This window comes from Lonchura striata, chromosome 15 (assembly GCF_046129695.1).
Source record: "Lonchura striata isolate bLonStr1 chromosome 15, bLonStr1.mat, whole genome shotgun sequence".
NCBI classification, from domain to species: Eukaryota; Metazoa; Chordata; class Aves; order Passeriformes; family Estrildidae; genus Lonchura; species Lonchura striata.
Genome location: NC_134617.1, coordinates 710713 through 734051, shown reverse-complemented (window position 1 = coordinate 734051; position 23339 = coordinate 710713). Strand labels below are relative to the sequence as shown.

The window sequence follows — 23339 nt, the reverse complement described above, 5'->3', positions numbered from 1 at the left end:
AGCTTGGATGTATTTTTTCCTCAGAATTACTACTTCAGCTTCTTCTTCTTTCAATTGCTCCTTCTCCAGTCACCCCAAAGCTCTTGTGTTGTTGCTGATAAACAGCTTCCATGTTTCTCACTACGTGTGGGCGACTTGATTGGAATTTCCAGCCTGTGTGTTTCCTCTGGAGATGGGAGGTGATGCACACAAACACACACACACTGCTACTCCAGCCCAGGTACCGCTGCCCTTCCTTTCTAGCACTCATTGCTGCTGCTTTTCCGACACCTATTTCTAACACCCACCACATTCCATAAAGTCACTTGTTCCATGATTTCCTGAAATGCCAATTTAGCACTTTGTCATAAGGAATGACCTCAAACCTGTGAATGATGTCACTGCCTTCATGGACTGGCTTCCAGCACAGCTATGCTGGGACTTTTGGAGCATACACTTTAAGCTCAGGCTAAATTTTCCCTTGCCTGTGCTGGGAGTTATGAAGGCATGTGTCAGAAGTGAGAAGTGCTTCATCCTCCCTTTGATGGATACTGCTTTCCTCTTCCATCAGAACTGTAGCTGCTCCTCGGTGTGGTCCTGACACATATTTTACATTTAGGTCATCATGTATTTAGCCCAGATTTTAAAGTTTCACTCTCTCAGGCTGCATTTTGATGCATTTGGTCCATGGCTTGTATTTAGCTGGGGAGCATTACGTGATGCTTTTACTCCTGAAGTCATCTCATCAAAGGAAATTGTGTTACAGTGAAATGATTGGAATGTCCCCGTGTGAAGAAATAAAAGCAGGTGCTGAATTGCTTTCATTGCTATTTGAAAAGTGCAGTTGCATTTCTAAAGCTGTTGTGATTAAAATTCTATGGTTTTTGTTATTTTCAAAGAGCAATTCTGATGATAATGTTTCAAAAAGACTTCGAGCTTAGAGCTGTCTGTACTGGCTAATCACAGGGAGTCCGTGCCTGATGCTCATTAGAGCTTGCCAGGAGCCCCAGGTGTGGGTGACTCCTGTCCCCTCTCACCGAGCACCTGCACATCCCACTCGAGTGGTGCCCAGCAGCGCCGGGCTCAGCTCCACCCCAGCCTCAGCCTTTGGTGCTGTCACAGGGACATCACAAACGCTTCCGTGCTGGTTTGGACACCGCCAGCTCTTACTGGGGACAGGGAATGCATTCTCCAAGCCCTGCCTTTATGAAAATAGATTTTAATTAGATTGAAACTGCGTATGAACTAGCATGGACAACTGAAATATTTGCGAAAGCTGATGCAATTCTCCCTGCTTTTAACTGGGACAGCACTGTCACTGCCAGAGGCATCTGTCATTCCCTCTGGCTGGTCATGCAGGTGTTAAATCCTGTCTGCACCGACTGCGCCAGGCTCTTAAAAAGGTAATGAAGACATTTAAGTGAACATGATCTCACATGCCACCTTTAAATCCTCTGTGCAGGGGTTATGGAGCACTTGACCTGCGCTGCTTCAGCTGCTCTGCTGAGGCACAAGGGCAGGACACAGGGCTTGGGCTTTTCTGAGGCACAACCAGCACACCCTGTAGTGGCACCAGATTCTGCTGGTTTGAAAATAAGGATCCTGAGGTGAGAGACAGGCTCTGCTCAGGAGTGCAGCAGTTGCTTCAGAATGAATGAATTAAGGTAAAAATCAAGGGTTTGATTAACTGTTCAGTTCTCAGACTTAATTTGAAAAGTCTGTAGGCACATAAGTAGTGATTTTCTGTCTTAGCCTTGAAAATTATTCTTTTTGGCTATTTCGTTTTAAATTACAGCCATGTTTTCAGAAGACTCTCACTGAAGTATCTGCAGCCTCAGCTGGTGCTAATACAGCAAGGTTGTGGATTCAATTCCCGTGTGGATTTACTTAAGAGCTGGGCTCCATGATCCTTGACCCTTCCAACTCAGAATATTCCGTGAATCTGTGAACTTAAGTGCAGTCAGCAAAATCTACCCCTGCATGGTGACTCCATCAGACACAGACTTCACTCTAAAGCTTTCCTAGGGAAAGGCTTTCTTTTCTCCTATGGTACCATTCCGAGAAGAGTGTTTTTGCCCAGAAGCGGTGGGAGCTGGCACGGGGCTGTGCTGCCCCGTTCCCCGGATGCCCGGCAGTGCGGGGTGCTCGGGAGCCGCTCCCGCAGCTCCTCCTCTGGCTTTGGGCCGGGCGGCGGGGACGGACACGAGGTGGCGGTGCCGGCGCGCCCGCGGCTCTCCCCGTTAGAGACCCACGAGTAAAAGCGGGTCCTCCGCACCGCCGGAGCCGCCCCCGGTCCCTCCTCCTCCCTCCCGCGCCCCGCGGGTCCCCTCCCTGCCGGCTCCGGGGAGATGAGGAGCGGCGGCGGCGGGAGCGCGTCCCGGTGCTGCCCGGCAGCCGCGGCCGGGAGTCCCCGGGCAGCGCTGCCCGCCCGCATCGCCGGCGGGGACGCCGCGGAGCCGGGACAGGCACGTTGCGGGCGGGCAGGGGACGGGCGCTGCCGGCCGAGGGACGGAGCGGGAGGGACTGCGGCGCAGCTCGGGCGCTGAGCGGCGGCCGGCCCGGCCCGGCCCGGCCCGGCGAGGCGCTGCCCGCGGTGCTGCCGCTGTCCGCGGTGCTGCCGCGCTGCCCGGCGCTGTGCGCGTCCTGCCGCGCCCGCCTGTGCCCGGCGCCGGCGCTGCCCGGCTCTGCCCGGGGCCGCCCGGGGCCGCTCGGTGCCGCCCGGTACCGGCGCTGCCCGGCTCTGCCCGGTGCCGCCCGGGGCCGCCCGCCTGTGCCCGGCGCCGGCGCTGCCCGGCTCTGCCCGGTGCCGCCCGGGGCCGCCCGCCTGTGCCCGGTACCGGCTCTGCCCGGTGCCGCCCGGTGCCGCCCGCCTGTGCCCGGCGCCGGCGCTGCCCGGCTCTGCCCGGTGCCGCCCGGCGCTGCCCGGTGCCGGCGCGGGACGCGGCGCCCATCCCGGCCCGACTCCTTTAAGATGATGCAATCGGCATCGCGCTCCGCGCCGCCGGCCCCGCGCCGCTGAGCGAGCCCGGAGCGCGCAGCGGGCGGAGCGGAGCGCGGCCCCGGCGCGGCCGCCGCTCCCGCCGGGCCATGGGGGAGCCGCCGCCGCGCTGCCGCCGCGGGAGCCGCCGGAGCCCGGCAGTGCCTAGCGCGGGCTGACGGCTTTCTGCAAGTCATCGGGGCCGGCGGACGCGCCCCGCTGCCCTCCCGCTGCCCCGGCCCGGGGCATCCACTCGGGAATTATTTTATTTATTCTTTTAGTTGTTTGTTTTAATTATTTTCTTCCGCCGTGCTGTATGTACTGCTTTCCTCGTCACTCGCCACAGTTAACTTCCCTGTGACTCGGTTTTACACTCGAGACCTCCGTGGATGCTGCTAAGAGCACTTCTGTTGCCTTTGCTGTCCCTTGCTTGGATCGGATTCACACTACCCGGACCCTGTGTGCCTGTATGTGTGTTCTGAGTGTCTTGACATTTTGGTTTTCTTTACAAGAGCTATGCATGAATTGTTACCAAGGTAAGAGTCCCCGTTCTTGTTCCCTCATGTGCATGTCTAATTTAGATGTTTCTTTAAAGATGAAGTATGAAGTTTCTTTTAAACGGTGGAGTCATATGTAGCCCTTCCATTGATGAATACTTGTGAAATAGAAGCGTAGAACTTGCCAAAAAAAAAGAGACCTATTTAACAGATTTAGCTTGGCTCTACGAGCTGCTCTGCTTTTCTCTGTTGCTGCAGCTGTGATGCTTAGAAGAGTAATTTGAGCCTTGTTTTGTTTTCCCTTTTCACAGACCTGTGAATGACCACAGACTTGGCTTGACCTTGATTTTGATGGCTTTGTTGGAAGAGCTGATGATGTGATTGCATGTCATGAGGTGATTGCTCTCCAGCCTCCAGCCTCCGTGGCTCAGTGTATAAACCACTTCTGCCACACTGTCACTCATGGACTATTCAGATTTTTTTTTTTTTTAACAATCCTTTTGGCTACTTTTGTTTTCTCGCTTCTCGTTTCCCCCTTGTTCCTTCTTAATGTTGGGAGCTTTATTCTAACCTCCGATGTGATTGATTGTCCTGCTTCTCCGTGCTGCTGGTTTCCAGTTTAAACTACAATGGCTCTAAGTGGCAACTGCAGGACTTACCTCCCTGCTCGGGAGCAGGGGACGGGGCTGCACTCCTTCCCCGAGGTGGTGGAGCTCAACGTGGGCGGCCAGGTTTACTTCACTCGCCACTCCACCTTGGTTGGCACCCCTCACTCCCTGCTCTGGAAAATGTTCACCCCAAAGAGAGACACAGCCAACGATCTGGCCAAGGACTCCAAGGGGAGATTCTTCATCGACAGAGATGGTTTCCTTTTCCGCTATATTCTGGACTATCTCAGGGACAAGCAAGTGGTTCTGCCCGACCACTTCCCAGAGAGGGGGAGGCTCAAGAGGGAGGCTGAGTACTTCCAGCTCCCGGACTTGGTCAAGCTCCTGACTCCCGACGACAGCAAGCAAAGCCCCGACGATTATTGCCACAGCGACTACGAAGAGGTGTCCCAGGGCAGTGACACCAGAATATGCCCCCCCTCGTCACTCCTGCCGCCGGACCGCAAGTGGGGATTCATCACCATCGGCTACCGCGGCTCCTGCACCATCGGCAGGGAGAGCCAAGCAGATGCCAAATTCAGGAGGGTCCCGAGGATTTTGGTTTGTGGAAGGATTTCTTTGGTCAAAGAGGTTTTTGGAGAAAGTTTGAATGAAAGCAGAGACCCGGACAGGGCTCCAGAAAGGTACACCTCCAGGTTTTATCTCAAGTTCAAGCACCTGGAGAGGGCTTTTGACATGTTATCCGAGTGTGGATTCCACATGGTGGCCTGTAACTCCTCGGTGACGGCTTCCTTCGTCAACCAGTACACAGACGACAAGGTCTGGTCCAGCTACACGGAATATGTCTTCTACCGTAAGTAGATCCGCGCGGGGGAAGGAGCGCCGGGCTGCGGCCGCCGCGGGAGCGCCCGCCTGGGCCGGGGCTGTGCTCGGAGCCGGGGATCAACCGGGACAATTTCCCCGTTTCCCCGGGAGCTGCGGAGCGAGCGGGGCTGAGCTCGGCGGGCCGGGCCTGGCTAGGTGGCAGCACAGACTGCCGAAAGCGCCGTGCCCGTGCCCGGAGGACGCGGCGCCTCTGGCGCCGTAGATCAGCAGCCGAGCGCCGAGAGCGCTTCCCGGGACGTGCAAACACCGCGAAATTCGTTACCAAATACCTTCAAGTGGGGATTCGCCTTGCAAAGGCAATAGAGGCTCGGTAATCACCAGGCACGGGCAGCCGAGCCATCTGTCAGCAGCCCTGACACGCTTCCACGCGGGGAGGGAGAGCACAATTGCAGCCTCTGGCCGCTGTGCTGGAAGGAGGGCCGCAGCAGAGGGGCAGGGGCCGGGCCGCGTTCCGCAGGCCCCCGTGGAAAGGCAGCGTCCTCCCCGGGAGGGCTGGGCCCCGCTCCCCGCAGGCACAGCCGAGCTGCCCGGAGCTGCCCGGAGCTGCTGCCCAGGGCTCATCCACTGCCGAGTCCCGGGTCATTCACTGCCGAGCCCCGGGTTATTCACTGCAGCACCCCGGGGTCATTCACTGCAGCACCCCGGGGTCATTCACTGCAGCACCCCGGGGTCATTCACTGCAGCACCCCGGGGTCATTCACTGCATCACCCCGGGTCATTCACTGCATCACCCCGGGTCATTCACTGCAGCACCCCGGGGTCATTCACTGCAGCACCCCGGGGTCATTCACTGCAGCACCCCGGGGTCATTCACTGCAGCCCAGGGCTCACCCACTGCAGCACCCCGGGTCATTCACTGCAGCACCCCGGGTCATTCACTGCAGCACCCCGGGTCATCCACTGCATCACCCCGGGGTCATTCACTGCAGCACCCCGGGGTCATCCACTGCATCACCCCGGGTTATTCACTGCAGCACCCCGGGGTCATCCACTGCAGCACCCCGGGGTCATTCACTGCAGCACCCCGGGTCATTCACTGCAGCACCCCGGGGTCATTCACTGCAGCACCCCGGGTCATTCACTGCAGCCCAGGGGTCATTCACTGCAGCACCCCGGGTCATTCACTGCAGCACCCCGGGTCATTCACTGCAGCCCAGGGGTCATTCACTGCAGCACCCCGGGGTCATTCACGGCCGTGCTGCCACCCGGGACCCGCTGGTTACCAATGGTAACACCGGGTAATCCGCATCCCGCGAGCCTGAACCAGAAATCATTCCATGTCTGCCGTGCCGAAACATCCCAGAGCTCCAGGAGGCTCTCGCTTCCATTTTCGTTTGAGGAGGATGAAGGATGGAGCAATCGCCCTGCCCATCAGTGTAGGCAGCTGCTGCTTTGGCTGGTGGCCTTGGGACAGAGGGACAGAGGGACAGAGGGACAGAGGGACAGAGGGATAGAGGGATAGGGGGATAGAGGGACAGAGGGACAGAGGGACAGAGGGATAGGGAGACAGAGGGACAGAGGGACAGAGGGACACAGGAACAGAGGGATAGAGGGACACAGGAACAGAGGGACAGAGGGACAGGGGGACAGAGGGACAGAGAGATAGAGGGCCAAAGAGATAGAGGGACAGAGGCACAGAGGGACAGAGGGACAAAGGGACAGAAGGACAGAGAGAGAAGGAGAATGCAGAGCTGCCCCCTGGGTGTGGTGCTCACAGTGAGCAGGCTCCTGGATGAGGAGCTGACAGAAGTTTTGGATGGAAGGTGCATCAGGAAGGGAGCAGTTTGGGTGTAATTCCGTGGATTCGGTGCCATCTACTCTTGTGTGGGGCTCAACAGGCAGCCCTAATCTGCTTATGTAATGAAGCTTAAGTTAGCATCCTGAAAAACCATCTGGGTTTTTGACATCTGTAGATGTACTTAAAATTCGTTTTCTAGCTGGATTTCTTAGCAAAATAGTTCTAAGGTCATGGATCTGCTTATATTCCAACAGGCATAGATGATTTGTGTTATTAAGAAGCTTCTGCTTGAAATTACGGTGTCTTGTACAAGTTCTAGGAGGAGACTTAATGTAGGTAAAGGAATGGATTAGAAAAATTGTGCTGGCTTTTTTATTTAAAATAAGGAAAATATATAAGTTCTTTATAGCCACAATATCTGCTAATTGAAGAGAGGATGAACATAGACTTATCCTGAATTAACAAACAGACTCCTGATTTTCATATTTCTCAAATGTTTACCTTAAAGGATTGCTCACTGCTCCCACATCACTACAGCCAGGGAGGGACCAAGAGGAGAGGGACTGTAGAAATTCTGGAGAATGGAAGTCCATAGCAGGTGTCACAAAATCGTCTCTCATCAGTTAAATCCAACTGAAGTTCCTGGAAAGATTCCTATCCATTCAGCAGGCTTTGGATTTGGCTCAGATAGGTTTTGTGGGGTTTTGACACCGATACAGTTTCAGAGGTGGGTTTTTCAGAGTGTCCTTCCCAGTAAAAGCCAAAGCCATGGCTGTGGTGCCCATGACCCTTTCTTGTCCCAGTCCCTGTGGTTCAGCTCTGCCCGGTGCTGCTGCCACGGGGCTCTGGCTGCGGATCTTCCCTGCCCACGCTCGGGGCTGGAGCAGCTGCTGCAGCTGGCAGCGGGCTCCAGCACTGACCTGCAGCAAAGCAGCTCCCTCTCCAGATCTCCTGAAATCATTCCATGCCTATTGTCCCAAAGCCACTTCATCTGGAACTTCGAGGAGCAATAAAATGACATCTGGCTTTGCAGTGGAACACGACATCTCCTGTGCAGCTGCTTAGCCATAATTATTTCTTCAGATGCTGCCAGCTGTGTCTGTGCAAGCATTAATCCATCAGGCTGCTGTCAGCAGGTTAATGGGCCTGAGCCTGGGAGGGTCTAACACATCTGGGGAGGCAGAGGCAGAGGCTGAGGGGTCTTTGCAGGCTGCTCAGGAGCTGCTGTGAAAGGCCTGTCGGAGGAAACCTTCCCAGCTGGGGATGGATGATTAGTTCCAAAGAAGGAAGAATGCAGGGAGGAATGGTGTTTCAATACCCCAAACGCAGTGTACGCTCCAAATACCACTGGGAAGGTAAATGCCTGTGGCTGGCACGAAGATAAAGAGCATTTTTCATGTGCAAATCCATCTGAGAGGGGCTGAGATGGACAGAGGGGGTGTGAGCTGAGCGGCTCTCACACGGTACGAAGCACTGCCCCATCAACATCGCACGGCCCTGCTGGGAGAGCTGGGTATGACAGAGAGCTCCCGAGGGGAGCCTGGCACTGCCAGCTCCGAGCTCAGGAGAGCCCGGCCGGGCATGGGGACAGCAGGGACACAGCCTGGCACTGCCAGCCCTGAGCCCAGCCGGGCGTGGGGACAGCAGGGACACAGCCAGCCTGGAGCCGTGTCCCTGGTCTCTCTGAGAAGGGCAGAGCTCACAGAGCTGCTGGGAGCTGCTGGAGTCTGTCCTTGCCCCAGCCCCTTGCCAGCTGCACGCAGGGAGTGCCCAGCGCCTGCAGGGTGCCGAGGGCATGGCCAGAGGTGCTGCTGCCACAGCTCCAAAACCCAAATCTGGAACCATGCTGCTGCTGCTGCAGCCCCGTGCTGCTGCTGTGGCTCCCGGGGATGCTGGGCTCGCCTTGCTCCTGCAGCAGCTGGCCAGCTGTGCCTTGCAGCTGCTGGCACGAGGCTGGTGGGCAGAGGGGTTTGTGAGCCGGGCTCCAGAGCAGCCTGGGATAAACAGATGAAGCCCCTCAGGTGGGCATGTGCAGGAGGAAGAAGGAATGCCAGGCGATGTTCCCCGACCTCGCCCGTCAGGCACCATTCCCTGGGATAATCCTGGTTCTGCTTTACAAGGGGATCCATTTGGGATTGCTGCAGCCAGCTGGGGCCTGTCACTGTGCATGTGTGACTGAGCTAAAGGATCCCATACTGATGTGCCTACCACTGACTCATAAATTCATTGTGTGGCAGGAATTTGACTCACAAAACAGAGCAGCCTTTGCACAGTGACACCCACAGCTGTGCTGTCAAACGGGCAGGATGTGGGAGAGGAACATCACCCAGCTCTCTTTAAACCAGTACTGTCACATGATCCAGGAGCTGCTTCTGTCTGATTTTAAATCACTGAAGATCAAAATGACCCCAAAGTGAGCAAAATGAAGTCTAATCCAATGAATAATGCAAGCTCCTTCCCCGCTGGCAGGAGATGTTTCTGTTTCCAGGTAATTATTGTCATCATCGGTGCCTCTGGCTCCTCTTGCCAAAGCAAACCCTCTCACCAGGATGATCATCTGCAGGTGGTGGGGCTGCAGCCAGCCGGGTCTGTCAGTCTGCTCATGGCTGGAGGACCTTGCTCCGAGCTTTCGTGCTCTCCCAGTTTGTCAGGACAGACTGAAAAACCTGCAGAGTTGTTGATTTGAGTTATGCCACAGATGAGAAACGCTGTTATTTATTGGAAACCAGTTGTGTCAAATCTGATTTTCAGATTAGGCCACGAATCTGCTGCTCGGTGAGCAAGCAAAGCAAACCTTGATGAAAGAGTCAGCTGGATTTAGGGCTCAGAGTTTGTTCTAACAACCCACAGAAAGTGGTGCTGAGGGGGCAGCAAGGGAGGCTTTGGCTGCTGGCCTGTCCCTGCCCAGTGCTCAGTGGCCCTTGGGTGTGACCTCAGGCACTGCCGTGGCTCTGTCCACCTGTGTCCCCCTGTCCAAGCACCTCGTGGGCATGGGAACCCCCAGGCCCAGCAGCTGCCCCGCAGCCAGGCAGGCTCCAGCCGTGTCCCCCTGTTCCTCTGTCCCTCTGTCCCCTCTCTGTCCCTCTGTCCCTCTGTCCCTCTGTCCCCCTGTTCCTCTGTCCCTCTGTCCCCTCTCTGTCCCTCTGTCCCCCTGTCTCCCTGTTCCTCTGTCCCTCTGTCCCTCTGTCCCTCTGTCCCTCTGTCCCCCTGTCCCCCTGTCCCAGGAAGGGGCTTTGTGGCTGAGGAGATAAATCAGCACAGCCTGCAGGCTGTTGGGTGTGTTCCCTCAGTTTGTGTGTGTTCCCTCTCTTCCCAAGCTGCCAGGGGGGCAGTGTGCCAGGGGCTCTGGGGACACTCCTGCGGGGCTGGTGGAGCCAGGGCAGGGCTGTGGGCACGGCTACGGGCACATCCTCGCTGTCCCCAGGCTCGCAGGCAGGGACAGGAGGCACGGCCGCCCTGGCACCTCAGTGCTGCTGCTGCTGCTCTGTGATCCAGGAAAAGACCATAGTGACCAACGGATTAGCCAAGGAGAGCTGGCACTCAGGGAAAATGAAAATCAATGTATCTGAAAGTGCAGCCTTGAGCTGGCTGGGTGCCTGGAGCAGCACCCGAGGCCCCACGGCCCCTCGGGGAGCTGGGCAGGGGCTGCTGTGCTGGGAGAGCTGTGCCAGGCAGGGCCGTGGCACAGGCACAGGCTCCTCTCTCTCAGGGCTTTTCATAGAGCAGCACAGAGGGAAGAAAGAGAAAACCATTTCTGTTTCTGCTCCTTGTTTTCCCATGTGGAATGTGTTTGGAGAATTGTTTCCCTGGGGTGATGCTTGGTTGGATTCTGGTGAGGATTGTTTGAGCCTGGTGGCCAATCCAACCCACCTGGGGCTGGGCTCAGAGAGGGGCACGAGCTGTGAGTCAGATATGGGAGTTAGAACAAGTAGGTTTGTAGTTTGAGTATCTCCTTTCAATAGCATATGAATGTATTACAGCATAGTTCTAATAAAGAAATCACTCAGCCTCTGAGCTGGAGTCAGACACCAGCTGAAATCAGACATTTCTTCCCCCCGGGCTCACCTGGTTTGCAGCAGGGCTGTGGGCACGGGCAATGCCCGCCTGCTGCCCGGGTGGCAGTGCTGGCACCCCGACCCTGGGCAGGGTGAGAGTGGCCAGCTGCCCCTTCTGCAGCTCCTCCAGCCTGGCCTTTCCAGAGCTTGCTGAAATGTAGCTCTGGGTCTCAGAAAACAGAATCAGAGCGAGTGAAGGACTGTAAATGAGAAAACACAACCCGACATTCGCCGTTCAATAAATACCAGCAACATATTGTGCACACAGACAAACATTTCCTTGCAGCAGGTTGAGTTTTTTCTGTCCAGCCATCCTGGATTTGTTTAATTTTGTAACCACAATATTTCCTCACTTTCTCCTCTTTTTTTTTTTTTCGACTTTTCAAGTTCAAGGCTAGCGTACAATAAATACAGAGACACGAAGCAAAATCTAAATTACATCTTTGCACACAGAAAGAGCTTTGAGCTTCTTTGAGCTTCCTTGCTCAAAATTGTATTTTTTATGAAGGAAGAAAATAGACTGGAGTGCTTTAGGCTTGGTGGAATCATGCAATTGTCACTGAGGGGAAATGCTGCCTGAGCTGGCCAGAACAAGAATCCTGTGGCAGCGATTCCCCTGCTGCTCTCAGAGGCGCTCAAGTAAATTCTGGAATCCACTCCAACATCGCTGCCATTACTGGGCCTCCTGAAGCTGCTCCAGGTGTGAGGAGCAGAGGAGCTGAAGCTCAGATCTGCTTGGGGAGGGAGGCGGCGTGGGGGTGCTTTGGGAAGTGCTGCAACCCGGAATCCCCCCGGGTCCCCCCCTGAGGACTCAGGTGTGGCACAGAGCCCAGAGGTGCCCCAGGTGTCCCCCTGAGGACTCAGGTGTGGCACGGAGCCCAGAGGTGCCCCAGGTGTCCCCCCCTGAGGACTCAGGTGTGTCACAGAGCCCAGAGGTGACCTAGGTGTCCCCCCCTGAGGACTCAGGTGTGGCACGGAGCCCAGAGGTGCCCCAGGTCCCTCCCTGAGGACTCAGGTGTGGCACAGAGCCCAGAGGTGCCCCAGGTGTCCCCCCCTGAGGACTCAGATGTGGCACAGAGCCCAGAGGTGCCCCAGGTGTCCCCCCCTGAGGACTCAGGTGTGGCACGGAGCCCAGAGGTGCCCCAGGTGTCCCCCCCTGAGGACTCAGGTGTGTAACAGAGCCCCGTGGTGCCCCAGGTGTCCCTGCCTGGCTCAGTGCAGGCCCTGGCTCAGGTCCCAGGCTCAGGGACCCGCTGAGCCCTGCCAGCCCCTCTGGGCTTACAGAGAGGGAATTTTACCAGCGTGGAGTGAACCCCAACCATTCATGGTTCCAGGACTGTGGCTTCTGGACGTCCCTTGGAGCGATGGCCCTTGGCTTCATCTCTGCTGCAGGGCTGAGTAAGTGGCACAGGGAATGCCAGCAGGGCTGCTGGGCTGTGCCCCTCAGTTTGCCCACAGCTAACTCAGCTGTCTGACAGGCTTTGAAGGAGAGGAGAAGTCTGGAGCAGTTCCAGTTGTTTTGCATTTCAGTGGCTGGTCCAAGCCGAGCCCATAAATGTAAATTGGTCGATTGGAGGCTGCCCTGGTGACCCCTCTCCATCACTCTCGCTAATGTCCTTCCCATCCAGGAGCTGTTCGTACATCACTCTCTTACAAATTTCCCTGCACTGCCTCTGACTCCCCTAACGAGGTGATTAACGATTTCCAGGAGCTCATTGATTAGCTGTTAGGGCAGCTGAAAAATTCCTCTACCAGGAACAAAGCGAGGAGAACTGCGGCCAGCCTGGTCTGCAATCCCGGCTGGAAATCCTGCCGCTGTGATGCTGCAAAGAGCACCACACCCCCAGAATAACCCCGAGGAGGAGGAGGATGCTGGGCTTTGGGAGGGCTCCTGGAGCAGCCCGAGGGATCCTCTGCAGAGCCAGCACTGCCCTGCTGCCTCCAGCCCTTGGCCAGGGCCTCAAAGTCAGGCTTGGAGAAAAAAATCCTCTGCCCACTTTGGAGGAGACTCATTTCAGGGCTTCAGATTGAATTTCCATCAGTCTGAATCACGGTGTATTTTTACAGTGGAATTAAATCAGGCTGAAATAGAACCCAGTGGAACATGCTGATTTTGACTGAATTTTGCACTTTAAATATTTCCAAAGCCAAAAACTCCAAGCAAAGCTCGAGTAAGGACAGAGCACACCACCGGAGAGCTTGGGAAAGTGTCTGTGCTCCTGCAGAGGGGATGTCACTGGATTTCCCTCATCTTTCACTGCTGGGGCAAGCCCAGCATGGTCCCACGAAGGATCCCAGTGGCTGAGCCTGAGGCAGGGAGGTGAACATGGCTCACTGCAAATCTGCCCTCCGATGCTCCCATGAAAATGTGATTTTTGACCACCACTTACACTAAATCTACCAGCAGGAGCCATGATGGGGCTTTCTGGACAGCTGGAACAGAATTTTCTCTTGCAGTGCCATCGCCTCAGTGTGCTGTGCTGTGGCAGGGGAAACACTGAGGTGCCTCACTGAGCAGCTCAAACCCCCTTGGTCCAACATGCCAAATCAATGAAAAGGAATTTGAGGAGTAACTGCTTGTTCTAGAAGTCTGCTGGCTTTGCTTTTCTTGGCTTTTCTCTCCTGACCTCAGTCAGTGCAGGGAACTGGGCCTCAAGGGGCTGCCTGGTGCTTTTTCCTTTGCTTTGATGCTGCAGCATAATTGTGGGGAAAATAAATGACCATTGTCCTCCTGTGGAACTGCATAGGGAATATTTTTCTGAATTAATGGTCCAGTGGTGGTCAGCGGTAGGATAATTTCTATGCATAAATAATGCCATTTATTGTATTATCGATGCCCTTTCTTGCTGATGGTTTTTAGAGGCAGGAGAGCAGCTCTGGGGAGCTCGGGCTGATGGCAGGAGCTGAGCTGAGCCCAGCAGGGCTGGCCCAGCGTTCGTGCTCCCACGGGGGCTGGCTGAGTAGGAAGGCTGCCACTGAATCTCTCCTTGTGGCACAGGGAATGCATTTCATGGGTTCTGCTGAAGTGCAGCTGGGCTGCCCTGGGAGGTCACTGCTGGGAGAACGCTGCTGAAAACTTCCTGGAAGTTGGGTTCCTTCTGCCTCAGGAGTTTGGCCATGACACAGAGTCCCAAAATACCGGGATCCCTGAGGCTGGAAAAGCCCTCCCAGCCCATCGAGTCCCAGCTGTGCCTGATCCCCACCCTGTCCCCAGCCCAGAGCTCCGAGTGCCATGGCCAGTCCTGTCTTGGACCCTGCAGGGATGGGGATCCAAACCTCCCTGGGCAGTTCCAGTGCCTGACCCCCTTTCCATGGGGAAATTCCTGCTGATGTCCACCCTGAGGCTGCCCTGGCCCAGCCTGAGGCAGTTCCCTCTGCTCCTGTCCCTGTTCCTGGAGCAGAGCCCGACCCCCCGGCTGTCCCCTCCTGGCAGGAGCTGTGAGAGCCACAAGGGCCCTGAGCCTCATATGCTCCAGGCTGAGCCCCCTCAGCTCCTCAGGAACTCTCCATTCCCTTCCCAGCTCCCTCAGGAACTCTCCATTCCCTTCCCAGCTCCCTCAGGAACTCTCCAGCCCCTTCCCAGCTCCTCAGGAATTCTCCATTCCCTTCCCAGCTCCTCAGGAACTCTCCATTCCCTTCCCAGCTCCCTCAGGAACTCTCCAGCCCCTTCCCAGCTCCTCAGGAATTCTCCATTCCCTTCCCAGCTCCTCAGGAACTCTCCATTCCCTTCCCAGCTCCCTCAGGAACTCTCCAGCCCCTTCCCAGCTCCTCAGGAATTCTCCATTCCCTTCCCAGCTCCTCAGGAACTCTCCAGCCCCTTCCCATCTCCCTCAGGAACTCTCCATTCCCTTCCCAGCTCCTCAGGAACTCTCCATTCCCTTCCCAGCTCCTCAGGAACTCTCCATTCCCTTACCAGCTCCGTTCCCTGCCCTGGCCAGGCTCCAGCCCCTCTGGAGCTGCCCCAGCCCTGGTGGTGCCCCAGCACAGGGATGGGCACTGCCCTGCCCTGCCCTGCCCTGCCCCCAGGGCTGGCTCTGACCCTGCTGCCAGCACTGCACACGGTGCCTTTTTCCCGGTCCTCCAGGGAGAGAGGTTTTGTCCCCGGGCCTGAGGAATTCCTTGGCACCGTTTCACCCAGCCCACGTGCAGCCCATGGGTGGCTTCGCCCTCCCTGGCACAGCCACAGCGACCAGGGTGCAAAACCTCTCTCCCTGGGAGAGGAGCACTTCCCAGGTATTCTTGATTTTGTTAATTTGTGAGCATTCAGGAGAACAAGCCCTCTGCTCTCTCAGTCAATGCACCTGCATTACGTGAGGATTAAAGCATTCCCTCCCCTCGGAGCAGAGTCTGCAGGCAGAAACCTTCCATGCCCTCCCTTGCGTAGACAAAGAATATTTAAATAAGGATGCTGATAAAAATGCTTTCACTGGTGAAGACTTGATTAAAGAATCTGCTGGTGAGAGTCCTGTAGGTGAAAGCAGAAGTCAAGAGGTGCTTTTCACGCAGAGGGATTGAAAAGTTCGTTTAAGTCTGGTGTGTGGGAAGAATTTTCACAACTCAGTGACATCCCCAGGGCCGGGGAGAGCCCAGGCCCCAGGTCTGGGAGGTCACTGATGGGGAGGATCCCCCTGCTCTTATTTCCATTTCTAAATCTTCAAAACACTTGACTTGTCCCTAGGGAGAATCGGTGCTCGCTTTGCACGAGTTTTGTGGGTTTAAGGAGCCCAGATAATCTCTGGTGTGCTGGAAAGGGAGCACTGGAGCTGATCCACTGAAGCTGTCAAAGCTGCCTCCCTCCCCAGCAGCAGCCCACGCGTGCCCGCGGGCTCAGGGAGGCAGGTGGCACGCTGGCAGCAGGCCCTGCCGTGTGGGAGGTGGCACATCTGCCCCCTCCCCTGGCATCCGCAGCCCCTGGCGCTGCAATAACCGGCGTGCAGGGCTGCTGAGCTGCTCTGTCCTGCCATGGGAGGCTCCCACCCTGTGGGTGCTGCTGCAGGGACACAGGGACAGTTCCCACCCCCGTGGGTGCTGCTGCAGGGACACAGGGACAGTTCCCACCCTGTGGGTGCTGCTGCAGGCTGTGCCAGGTCCTGGCAGGGACACAGGGACAGTTCCCACTCCCATGGGTGCTGCTGCAGGCTGTGCCAGGTCCTGGCAGGGACACAGGGACAGTTCCCACCCCTGTGGGTGCTGCTGCAGGCTGTGCCAGGTCCTGGCAGGGACACAGGGACAGTTCCCACCCCTGTGGGTGCTGCTGCAGGCTGTGCCAGGTCCTGACAGGGACAGTTCCCACCCCTGTGGGTGCTGCTGCAGGGACACAGGGACAGTTCCCATCCCTGTGGGTGCTGCTGCAGGGACACAGGGACAGTTCCCACTCCCATGGGTGCTGCTGCAGGGACACAGGGACAGTTCCCACTCCCATGGGTGCTGCTGCAGGCTGTGCCAGGTCCTGGCAGGGACAGTTCCCACCCCCGTGGGTGCTGCTGCAGGCCGTGCCAGGTCCTGGCAGGGACACAGGGACAGTTCCCACCCCTGTGGGTGCCCTGAGAGGGGCACAGGGACAGTTCCCACCCCTGTGGGTGCTGCTGCAGGCTGTGCCAGGTCCTGACAGGGACACAGGGACAGTTCCCACCCCTGTGGGTGCTGCTGCAGGCCGTGCCAGGTCCTGGCAGGGACACAGGGACAGTTCCCACTCCCATGGGTGCTGCTGCAGGCCGTGCCAGGTCCTGGCAGGGACACAGGGACAGTTCCCACTCCCATGGGTGCTGCTGCAGGCCGTGCCAGGTCCTGGCAGGTTCCCTGCCCACACTGGGTGCGTCCCAGAGCAGCAGCGGGCTCGGAGCAGGGCTGGCACAGCTGAGCCTCGCTTTCCCTGCTTTTGCCCAGACACCACCGGGACTCCAGCCTGGAGCGGGGGAGCCTCAGGGACACCCAGCTGTGCCCTCCCGGAGCTGCCCAGGGCAGGGGTGGCACTGGGGGGTTGAGGCCCTTCCAGCCCAGCCCTGGCTCTGTGCTCTGTGGCGCTCAGGTGAAAGCAGGCACAGATTTCCTTTGGAAGACAATCAGCCCACAGCGGCGAGGGAAGAGCAGCCCTCCCCCAGAGCCCTGGGAAGCAGCTCTGCTGATGGAAATGCAGCGGAAATTCAGCGTTCTCCCGAGGAAAGCTAAAAGCTACATGGCAGACAGTAAATAAGTAATTGCAGGGAAACATTGCACATAGATTTCTGGGGGAACAGAACTTAATTAAATTTTGTGAACATGCCTACAGAGTTCCATTGATCAGGAAAAAATGGATATGGGCTACGTCTGTAAGATTTACTTGCTTGGTTGTGTTCTGCCTTTCTTCCCTCCCTCAGCTTCATTCACTTTATATCCTGCAGTGGTGAGGGAGCACATTTCTGGTTTTCCTCTGTGAAGAAATTGATTCTGAGCAGCACAGGACATGATGTATGGTTTGTAACTCTACAGTATTGCTAAGCAAAAAAAAAAAAAGAAATCACTGAAGAAGGCCATGCAGATATTATATTAATTTCCATTTTAAAATGGATTTCTTCCCACTAGGACCAATAAAAAATATGCAAAGACTTTCAACAGCCTCTCTAGTAATGATTAATTAAAAGATGGGATAAATCTTACTTGGCTAATTTAGCAAAGCAGGTTTTTTAGACACTTCACAGGATGTTTTTTGCCATGGAATCCAAACGTATACCCGATTTCACAACAGCAGCCGCTCTGGCTGTGGCTGGGATCTCCAAATCTGTTTGTGATCACAGCCAGAGGCAGGGAGGGGAGTGTGGCTGGAGCTTGGCAGAGGAGCCGAGGGCCGGGCACAGCACAGGGCACAGGGGGTGCCAGGGGACTGCACCTGCAGTGGGAGGTGATGGGGAGCCAGGGCAGGGGCTGAGCCCTGCTGGAAGGGCTGATCCCCCTTGGAAGGGCTGATCCTGCCCTGGAAGGGCTGATCCCCTCTGGAAGGGCTGATCCTGCCCTGGAAGGGCTGATCCTGCCCTGGAAGGGCTGATCCCCCCTTGGAAGGGCTGATCCCCCTTGGAAGGGCTGATCCCCCCTGGAAGGGCTGATCCTGCCCTGGAAGGGCTGATCCTGCCCTGGAAGGGCTGATCCCCCCTTGGAAGGGCTGATCCCCCCTGGAAGGGCTGATCCTGCCCTGGAAGGGCTGATCCCCTCTGGAAGGGCTGATCCCCTCTGGAAGGGCTGATCCTGCCCTGGAAGGGCTGATCCCCTCTGGAAGGGCTGATCCTGCCCTGGAAGGGCTGATCCTGCCCTGGAAGGGCTGATCCCCCTTGGAAGGGCTGATCCCCCTTGGAAGGGCTGAGCCCTGCTGGAAGGGCTGATCCCCCTTGGAAGGGCTGATCCCCTCTGGAAGGGCTGATCCCCCTTGGAAGGGCTGATCCCCTCTGGAAGGGCTGATCCCCTCTGGAAGGGCTGATCCCCCTTGGAAGGGCTGATCCCCTCTGGAAGGGCTGATCCCCTCTGGAAGGGCTGATCCCCCTTGGAAGGGCTGATCCCCTCTGGAAGGGCTGATCCCCTCTGGAAGGGCTGATCCCCCTTGGAAGGGCTGATCCCCTCTGGAAGGGCTGATCCCCTCTGGAAGGGCTGATCCCCTCTGGAAGGGCTGATCCTGCCCTGGAAGGGCTGATCCCCTCTGGAAGGGCTGATCCTGCCCTGGAAGGGCTGATCCCCTCTGGAAGGGCTGATCCCCCTTGGAAGGGCTGATCCCCCTTGGAAGGGCTGATCCCCCTTGGAAGGGCTGATCCCCTCTGGAAGGGCTGATCCCCTTGGAAGGGCTGATCCCCCTTGGAAGGGCTGCACACGCTGCTGACTCTGCAGGATGGCAAATGGGTGCTGCTGTGGAGAATAAAACATATCCCATGAGAACGCAGAGGATTTCTCTCTGTTCATATGTGACTGTCCAGCTGTCCTGCCCAAATTTCCATGGGGGTCGTGGGGGCTCCCCCGGTGCTGCTGGTGGCTGGGGGCTGCTGCCCCACCCGGGGAGGAGGAGGAGGCCTGGTTCGGGTCGTTCCCCTCCCAGTACAGCCCAGCAGGAGGAGGCTCTGCTTTGCTCTGGTTTGCTGTGGTTTTCTCTGGTTTGCTGTGGTTTTCTCTGGTTTGCTCTGCGGAGTTGTTTGCTGCTCTGAGCCGGTTCCAGGTCGCTCCCCTCCCAGCACAGCCCACCCCAGCAGGAGGAGGCTCTGGTTTGCTGTGCTTTGCTCTGCTTTGCCCTGCTTTGCCCTGCTCTGCTGTGCTTTGCTGTTCAGTCGTTCCCCTCCCAGCACAGCCCACCCCAGCAGGAGGGCTGGTGGGTGAGGGGGCTGCTGTCCTTGCTGCAGGACTGGAGCTGCCAGATTGGTGAGGCATTCAAATTCCCGTGGAACAGATGGTGTCAGGATTTTAACTTATGCTTATGAGACGCAGATGGTCTGAGGAGTGAACTTGTTCACCAGTTATTTTTATTTTGAACAGGTTAAGAACAAATTACTCTCTGACTATTGTTGTTACTGCTCTGCTTGTCATTTCTTCTTTCCCTGCGTGTGTTTGTGCCTGTGCACACGTACAAGTCACAGAATCTCTTTTCCATGGAACGACAGACTGGCACAGCCCAATTTCTGCCTGACACTCCTCTCCCTGTATTCGATTTACTGCTCCAGGTGCTCAGCGAGCTGTCCCTGTGCCCAGGGCAGCTCGTCCTGCCCCAGGCTCACGAGGGCTGGCCCCAGCTGCCAGCCCTTCCTGACCCCACACCTGAGGCAGGGCTTGCACACCTGGGCACTGGGGTGCCAGGGCAGGCTGTGCCCCGGGTCACACTGGAATAAGCCCAGGCTGCCCCACCTTCACACAGTAAGGATGTGCTTGTCCAACCCTGTGCTGAAACACGAGGCTGTATTTTTGTCATCACTTATAAGCTTGTTCTGTTTTTTATAGAAAGAAAAGACAAGTACTGCTACAAATTATTCATGCCCACCTGAATATTTCACAGCCAGCACACAGCACCAGTTTTCATGCGAAGCCTCAGTGCTTGGCACAAAGCCTGTGTTCATTTTCCAGCCTGGTGCCCCTGTCCGTGCCACACGCCCCGGGAGGGACCAGGAGCTCCGTGGCAGCCACGTGCCCTGTGCCAGCCTGGGCTGCGCTGGGGCTGCAGCCCCGGAGGGTCCCTGGCAGCTCGTGGGAGGGTGAGGATGCCGTGGCACACGGGGCTGCTCCTCGGGAGCTCTGCTGTGTGCAGCTGCTGCTGGTGTTTCATTCAGAGCCCAATCCGGGGAGCAGGAGAGTCCCAGAGCTCCCCACAGCTGGGAGGAGCTGGGGGTGTTTGAGATCTGGGGCTGGGAAAACAACATTTCCCAGGGGTTAAAGCACTGAGAAGCGCCTGCCCAGCTTGCTCCTGACAGGGAACCTACTGCTCAGGTCTGACTGTGACCCAGTGCTGGGCCAGCAGAAAGAAATCCTGCCCTGCTGCCTGTCCTGGGCGCGTTCCCGAGTCCCTCCCGGAGCACGGCTGCAGGGAAGGCTCCCAAAACCCGCAGACAGACGGACAGGGCAGAGGCAGAGTGCAGGTGGGGGCTGAGCAGCAGCACTCCTCCCTCCCTCGTGCCTGCTGCCATTACTCATCCTCCCTCCTGCTTGCAAATGTGCAACCACAGCTCCTGTAAAGCCCACGGAGCTCTGCTGGCCCCGCTCCCACCCGCCCAGGGCAGCAGCTCTGGGGGTGCAGCACGGGGGGCAGAGGCACCGGGACCCCGGCGCAGCCCTGCCCTGCCTTTTGTGCTGCTGGACGCTGAAGGGATTTGGGGTGCTGGGAGAGAGCTGCAGGTACACTCAGCCCTGCCCTGCCCTGCCTTTTGTGCTGCTGGACGCTGAAGGGATTTGGGGGTGCTGGGAGAGAGCTGCAGGTACACTCAGCCCTGTCCTGCCCTGCCTTTTGTGCTGCTGGGCACCGAGGGGAGTTGGGGTGCTGGGAGAGAGCTGCAGGGAGTCTCGGGGTGCCCTGCCAGCTGTGCCCAGCTGTGCCCTGCCCAGCCATGCCCTGCCAGCCGTGCCCTGCCCTTCTCACCCCGCTCAGCTCTCCCCACACACCCCTGCATGCCCATCCCCAGGGGCTGGAGCCCAGGGGATGGGGCAGTCAGTGCCCTGCATTGCCAGGAGAGCAGAGCTGCATCCCGGGTGTCTCTGGGCTCTTGGTGCCATGGCCAGCACTCCCTGTGCCTGACCCTGCCAGCTTCCTCCACTGCAAGGAAAAATCCTCAGAGTGTTTTGGTGAGTCAAGTAATGGAATAATAAGTGGAATGTCAGAGATGCTGGGAAGTGTTTGCTCAGCTGGAGTGGCAGCCTGGGTCCCACACGATTTTTTGTTTGCAGCTGCAGCTTTTACAGACCATGGCTGTAGGACAGATTAAATATTGTTTGAAAAAGTGATCAGAGATTTTGTTTGCAACTGTGCTGTAGCTCTTCTCCAAATATTGGAAGGGTTTTAAATGGGTTTGTATTGATAATGGCACTGTAATGCCTTTCCTTGCTCGTACAGATCATCAGTGCTTTAATGTGCCTATTCCCAAGGGATGCAGTGACTGAAAAGAAAAGATTAAGATAAACCTTAAAGAATATTCTGGGGGTGAAAATTTATTTCCTTTGAGCAGGCTTTGTGTAAGGCCTTGGCTTGTGTTGGTGAGTGCTGCTGCGGGCAGTGGGCACAGCCAGTGCCTGGTGCCCCCTGTGTGCCACGCTGAGCCCGCTGTGGACACAAGGTGCAGGTCAGGGACATGCCAGGAGCCTTTCCTGAGAGGGGGTGCCCCCCGTGCCCTGTCCCTGGGGCTGGGCTGCTGGGGGTGCCCCACGTTCCTGTGTCCGTGTGTTCCAGCAGGGCCCTGGGGCTGCAGCTCCCACCCAAAGCTTCCCTCTTAGCTGGGAATGCAGAGGGGCAGCCTGGGCTGGGCTCTGTGCCCTGGGCTGTGTGTGCCATTCCCTGCCCTGGGCTGTGTGTGCTGCAGTGCCTGGCCTGTGTGCCCTGGGCTGTGTGTGCCATTCCCTGCCCTGGGCTGTGTGTGCTGCAGTGCCTGGGCTGTGTGCCCTGGGCTGTGTGTGCCCTTTCCTGGGCTGGCCTGGGTGTGCTGTGCCCTGCCCTGCACTGGGCTATGTGTGCTGCAGTGCCCTGCCCTGTGCCCTGCCCTGCCCTGCCCTGCCCTGCCCTGGCTGTGCCGCTGCGCTCTCGGTGCCTGGGCTGGCACAGCCAGCTCTGTCCTGCTCTGTGCCAGCCAGCACAGGGCCACAGCCACTCCAGACCCATCCTCCTGATAAATCTGGAGCGACTGGGCTTGCCAGAAGCTGTTTGGGATTACAGGAGTCACATCTTCACCGCGCTGCTCTGAGCACGTCCCCCTGGATCCGAACCTCACCCCAGCAGGCTCCCTGCAGCGCTGGGACGTGTCCCGTGTGTCCCCCAGGGCTGGCTCCATGTGAGGAGCCTGGGCAGCAGCCCGGGGCTGCGGTGCCCCAGCCAGGAGGTGCTGGGGAAAGGGAATGGAGCTGTCTGGGGAAAGGGTTGGAGCTGTCTGGGGAAAGGGAATGGAGCTGTCTGGGGAAGGGGCTGGAGCTGTCTGGGGAAAGGGAATGGAGCTGTCTGGGGAAAGGGGCTGGAGCTGTCTGGGGAAAGGGCTGGAGCTGTCTGGGGAAGGGAATGGAGCTGTCTGGGGAAAGGGCTGGAGCTGTCTGGGGAAAGGGAATGGAGCTGTCTGGGGCAAAGGGCTGGAGCTGTCTGGGGAAAGGGGATGGAGCTGTCTGGGGAAAGGGAATGGAGCTGTCTGGGGAAAGGGCTGGAGCTGTCTGGGGAAAGGGAATGGAGCTGTCTGGGGCAAAGGGCTGGAGCTGTCTGGGGAAAGGGGATGGAGCTGTCTGTGGAAAAGGGCTGGAGCTGTCTGGGGAAAGGGGATGGAGCTGTCTGGGGAAGGGGCTGGAGCTGTCTGTGCCAGCAGGGCAGGGCTGCTGAGCCTGCATCCACCTGGGGGTATTGGAAATGCAGGTGAGCCCAGTGGAGGAAATGCTGAGGTCTGACTCCAGCTCAGAAGGCTGAATGTTTTCTTTATTATAACCATACTATAATACATTAATATGCTATTTAAAGGAGGTACTAAAACTATATAGTTACTTTTTCTACCATGTTTAATTCACAACTCGTGCCCCTCTCTGAGAGCCCAGCCCCAGGTGGGTTGGATTGGCCACCAGCTCAAACAATCCTCACCAGAATCCAACCAAGCATCACCCCAGGTAAACAATTCTCCAACACATTCCACATGGGAAAACAAGGAGCAGAAATAGAAATTGTTTTCTCTTTCTTCCCTCTGTGCACCTCTATGAAAAAATCTGAGGGAGAGAATAATGTGGCTGGCACAGTAGGGCTAAAATCATCTCAGTGAGACCTTTATTGGGTTTTCAGCCGTAGCTGAAGGCTGGGCTGCTGTGCACTGCACACCCTGCCAACAGTGTGCCAAACAACACAGTGCCACCTGTGCCACCATGCCCCCTGTGCCACTGTGACCATCCAACCCCAGCAGGAGCAGTTCTGCTTTCTACAACAAGGTAAGGTCC

The 23339-nt window shown here is 57.1% G+C and overlaps 1 protein-coding gene across 3 annotated transcripts in view; it reads left to right on the top strand.

The window, feature by feature from the left end:
- Window positions 1-2337: 2337 nt before the first annotated feature.
- KCTD16 (potassium channel tetramerization domain containing 16) overlaps window positions 2338-23339 on the top strand; it is a 40130-nt gene continuing 19128 nt past the window's right edge. Inside the window, exons 1-2 of one of the 3 annotated variants that reach the window (XM_077786637.1) lie at window positions 2338-2444; window positions 3765-4914. In XM_077786637.1, coding sequence (XP_077642763.1) covers window positions 4083-4914 — 832 coding nt within the window. In that variant the 5' untranslated portion in view covers window positions 2338-2444; window positions 3765-4082. Of the gene's footprint in view, window positions 2445-3082; window positions 3493-3764; window positions 4915-23339 lie in introns of those variants that run through there. The other 2 variants (XM_021541289.3, XM_021541288.3) reach the window with 2 other exon arrangements.